General features: G+C 34.1%; 1 protein-coding gene across 1 annotated transcript; it reads left to right on the top strand.

Annotated features, from left to right (window-relative positions):
- Nucleotides 1-1,277: 1,277 nt before the first annotated feature.
- On the top strand, nt 1,278-2,989 carry LOC135746726 (stromelysin-2-like). Its single transcript, XM_065265396.1, has 7 exons — nt 1,278-1,379; nt 1,476-1,506; nt 1,637-1,784; nt 2,074-2,201; nt 2,279-2,438; nt 2,568-2,665; nt 2,760-2,989. Exons 1-7 carry the CDS (start codon nt 1,278-1,280, stop codon nt 2,861-2,863), a joined length of 771 nt encoding a protein of 256 aa, XP_065121468.1. The 3' UTR covers nt 2,864-2,989.
- The last annotated feature ends 1,962 nt before the right edge of the window (nt 2,990-4,951 follow it).

The following is a 4,951-nucleotide window of genomic DNA, read 5'->3' as shown; positions in this document are numbered from 1 at the left end:
AACAATGAGGAAGTGAGTGGAGCAGGAGGGGGACAGAGGAGACTCAATCTCAGCACTATACTAAAAACCAGGTGTGGTTATGATTAATGACTTTGTGAATTGAGTTGGAGTGTGATGAGTCTAAGAATTTTTCTAAGAAATATCTGTACTGTTTCTCTATGTACACATTAATTCATTGTCTCAAAGTTATCACACATTAAAAATGTATTATACCACATTTATTATAAATGTATACCACAATTTATGAGATCATTCTCTACTTATAATAACAATTCACGTTATTTATTTTCTAATAAGCTCTTACCCAATCCAATTTTAAATTTCAGTGTGTGACAGGTGAACAGTTCACATGCTAGAAAATCAGTTTGTGAAAGTTTTCATACAGTATAGTAAGGTCATTTGTAGGTCCTCCAAAATAGCTTACATGAATGCCAGTAACTTCTACATCACAAAACATGTATCACATGTTCACATCAGATGTCCAGTCATATATGACGGTAGAACAATCATCAAATAAGAATCACATTTCACAGAGGTCTGAAATGTCAATAACGCCCCATGTCAGGGCAATTTATGTTTTAAAATAAAAAACAATGTTATTTGAACAATTACACTTTCTTGGGTCATCAGTGTGACATTATTTGCTTTTTAATTAATTATATAGAATTCCAAGCACCACAGAAGTGCTCGTACCCATAATTATGAGGAAAAATTGTTTATTAAGTCAAAAACCATTTAAAATCTAATAATGTGGTCTAGGTTTAAATGTTAGTAACTTATAGTTCATTGTAAGACATCTTGCCATTCCAAAAATTGACATTTCTGTAGAATGACCGATTTACAGACAAGATTAAAACTTTATATGGACTTCTCATTGAAAAAAAAACAATTCAATGACATGAATCATTATGCTTGGAGCGCATGTAGCATGTAGTTTCGTCCATGACAACAACACTGTGAACACGGGACAACTCCCAGTTTAAGGCTGGTCCAGGAATCATTCATGTTGTTTTGTAAGAGAATTACCTCTCCTGACTAAGAAACACCTGCTGTGATCAGATTCTAACGAAAGTGCTGTAATTCTTTATTTATGACGTACTCTTACAGTATAAAAGCTTGTCACAAGAGTTAAGGGTTTGGAAGACACCAAAGCTTCATCCCAGACCGTCAGAGCAGATAAAGCTAAGGAGAGACTGCTGTACTTTCTTGTGTGTTTGGAAGACCACTCATTAACGTGAATTGCAAGTTGAGAATTTTTGTGAAAAGAGCGCTGAGATATGGAGCACCTGACAGTTCTCGCTCTGGCAATTGCCGTTTGCTTAGCTCTTTGTGACGCTTCCCCACTGATGACAACGCCAGATGACCGTCAAATAGCAGAGGTGAATACCAATATTACCTTATAACACTTATGTATGATGTTTGTGTAGAATAGTCAAAAATCATTGCTTTTTTCAAATGGCTATACACTTCCCCAGGATGACCGACTCGGGATCCCGGCTCTGAATGGTATGCCCTTTTGTGATACTATTGAGCTTTTATATTATAGCAATATTATATCATGATTTATATTTGTATTAGATTTTGAAACCATGTAAATTAATACAACAGTATTTTTCTTCTTTGTATTATGTATAAGGGGTTGGAGAATCTGAAGATAAACCTGAGCCAAAGTCTGAGCCAAAACCATTTTCTGGACTGAACGACGCACCTGAGCCATGCAATCCTGACTTAGTGTTTGATGCAGCAACCAGCATTTTGGGAGAACTGTACTTCTTTAAAAATAGGTATACTTCTGTACTTCTTTTAAAATGGGATAGATGTATAGAATGTTAATGCATCATAAAACGATTTGGATAAAAGTGTTTTGAAGTGTCCTACAAGTGCATTGCAAGGTGTAAGATTATGTATATAAACCCTGCTAATGTAATGCTTTAACAGCTGAGCTACAGGAACACAAATAAATAAAAGTGAAATATGAAAATTACGCATGAATATTTAATTTCTTTAGTACATAATTTTACAAAACATTTACCCATATTATCTTCAAACTGACTTTGTCTTTCTCTCTATCAGATACTACTGGAAGAAAGGATATTACAGTGGACTTTCACAGCATAAAATAAGCTCTTTGTGGCCCTGTATTTATTCTGTTGATGCTGCTTATACATTGAAGGACACAACCACTACCGTCCTCTTTAAAGGTAAAAGTCACACTTCATTAAAGCTGTGTGTATAATAAGACTTTATTGAATGGGGTTGTGTGATCATCTGCTTGCAGGTCAGCAGTACTGGGTTGTCAAAGGCAGCGAAGTCTATCCTGGATATCCCCAACCCATTTCCAACTTTGGGTTTCCCTCTTATGTGAAAAAGATTGATGCAGCCGTATATGTGGCATCCACTGACGAAACACTTTTCTTTGTTGGAAGCAACTATTGGAGGTAAGAGAAAACCAAAGTAAACATAATGGTGGCATTACATTGTCTGTAATAATTGCTGTGCTTGTTTTATTTAATAATCGTGTTTAAAAACAATTGCATCAAAACTAACACTATTTAAACACTGCATAGCTTCAATGAACAGATAGGTATACCGGACTTTCCTAAAAACATTCAGCTTCATATACCTGGAATTGGGTCACGTGTGGATGCTGCGTTTGAAAATGGTGGTAAGCTTAACATTACACAAAAAATGTACAATTTCCATATATTTATTTATTTATGAGACCCTTTTTGATAAATTGTTTTCTATTCTTTATTTAGGTTACCTGTATTTCTCAAACGGTGCACGCCAATTTGAGTATGACTTCAGCGCAAAACGAGTGAATCGTGTTCTGTTGAATTATGATTGGTTGAACTGCTACTAAACATAAATAACAGAAAATATATACATTCTAACTTTATATATCTTTATACTATGATTTATGGGTGGTTTTCTGGACAGGGTCTGTAGGCTTTAGTTACTGTATATTATCACATTTAAGTAGATTTTACAAACAGACAAAACAATGGCATTGGTATAACTTATGTCAGTGAAAGATATGTTAAGTTGTTCTCATGTAAGCATTTAGTCTGGGGCTTAAAGCCTTGTCCAGGAAATGTTTAAGCACTCCTTAAAGTTTCTGTTCATTGTGGAAAAATCTATGAAAATCTTTACCAATTAAGAAATAAATGAAACACTTTTTGATCAATTAAACATTTGTTGTTACTGAATCCTCATGATGAATACATGTAGTGCTTACTAGTGACTAGTAAGTCACTCTTAAAAAAATGTAAACAGGGTAAAAGATGATCCTTACAATGTAAACACAGCTATTGAAAGTAAATTAAGGGCTGTTAAAATCAACACTGCTGTTCATGTTATTATTGCAAACTATTGTGTATTAAGGCATATTTAGTTTAATATGACGCCTGTTATACATTATATTAAATTATGAATTCATCATTAAATGTTTCATAATAAAAGAAAAATAATATGTAATTTTATTAGATTATAGTTTATGAGGACAATACAATTTGCGATTATATATTATTCTATATATTTCCCATTTTTTTGTGGTTTCTTTTTTCGTCTCTATATAAAGCTGATTTAGAACAATGAAACATTGTAAAAAATCAGCTTGAATAAACTTGACTTGAATTAATTATCTATCTAAACATAATATGACTCATCTAAATTTTAGTAAGTCCATTTGTTGTAAGGTTCCTTGTATGACTTTTCTAAATTGTAATTTGATTGTAACTCATCTGAATTAATTAAGTGGCTTTTTCATTTATAAGCTTGTTTATTTATAATGACATGGACAGTTATTCTGACCCAGCCTGTATGATATTATTACAAAATTCATGTTTATTGTAAATAAGAGTTAATTATGAAGAAATTTCACCTTCCAGATTTGGGTAGTTTTATGAAAATGTTAATTTTCCAACATATCCTCCAACACATACGATTGCTTTGGCCGTTTGTCCATTTCATCAAATACGTCCAATAGATGCATTTAGTAAATTAGCGCCTCTACCGGCAGCAGGTGAAACTTAATATATTAGGGTATAAAATTATATTTTGGGGTATCATTTTGTAATGATGACATGTACTGGGTTAAGATTTTCCATTTAAACTGCCAGGATTAATGGTATTTTATTACACATTACACTATTTAGGCATTTAAGGCAAGTAACATACCCATTTATTTATTATACAATATAAACACAGCATACAAAACCAGTCACAACTTAAAAATTTACCAAAATGTACCAAGTGTACCGAGGTCAAACAATCGATTTATTTGAAGAAAAGATGCAAAAGTGATGACAATCCGCTGTAAATATCAGATCTGGTGTAGACTGATTCAAAAACTGCCGCTAGAAGAAGCACTGATACGTCATCTATGATTGTGAAAAGGCATTGGCTCTCATGTGTCATCGTTAGCTAAGAATGTGAAGTGCTATTGGCTCTTGTGATCGACTACAGTATATCATGCTGGTCTATGTTTGAATCAATAGACTGTAAAAAAAGATGGACGACGCCTGTTCACTCTCTTCCATTGGTGAAAAGTGAAGCCGCAAGTGTCCCGATATGGCGCTGACATCTTGGGTCTTGAGTCTGCGCACTAGCGATTTCGGGACCAGTCATGCGCACTAGTGAGCAGGAAGGGAAGCCGCGAAGTCAAAACCCCGCCCTCGGTCTCGTAGAATGCGCATATCACACGATATCACAGCTGTCAATCATGACGTGACACCACCGTTTTTATATCATTAAATAACTAACTAAACACAAACCTATTTTAAAAACAAACATTTGAATTTACATCAGCGTGATAAAAACTACAGTAAATGACAGAAACCAGCTTCGGAAAAAAGATAATTGAAGTGTAATTAATTTTTTTTGTTGGTCCCAAGTCCCATTGAATAACATGGGGAGGCGGGGTTTATGACCTATACTGGGACCAGTCACT

The sequence above is a fragment of the Paramisgurnus dabryanus genome, chromosome 10 (genome assembly GCF_030506205.2).
Source record: "Paramisgurnus dabryanus chromosome 10, PD_genome_1.1, whole genome shotgun sequence".
Lineage (NCBI taxonomy): Eukaryota > Metazoa > Chordata > Actinopteri > Cypriniformes > Cobitidae > Paramisgurnus > Paramisgurnus dabryanus.
Note: the sequence above shows the minus strand (reverse complement) of the source record. Positions and strands in the feature narration are given on the sequence as shown.

Excerpts from the sequence above, each read along its gene's own strand:
- LOC135746726 (XM_065265396.1), top strand. The coding sequence starts at position 1,278 with ATGGAGCACCTGACAGTTCTCGCTCTGGCAATTGCCGTTTGCTTAGCT. Across the intron at positions 1,507-1,636 it reads CGGGATCCCGGCTCTGAATG|GGGTTGGAGAATCTGAAGAT; the intron begins GTATGCCCTTTT and ends ATTATGTATAAG. Across the intron at positions 1,785-2,073 it reads CTGTACTTCTTTAAAAATAG|ATACTACTGGAAGAAAGGAT; the intron begins GTATACTTCTGT and ends TCTCTCTATCAG.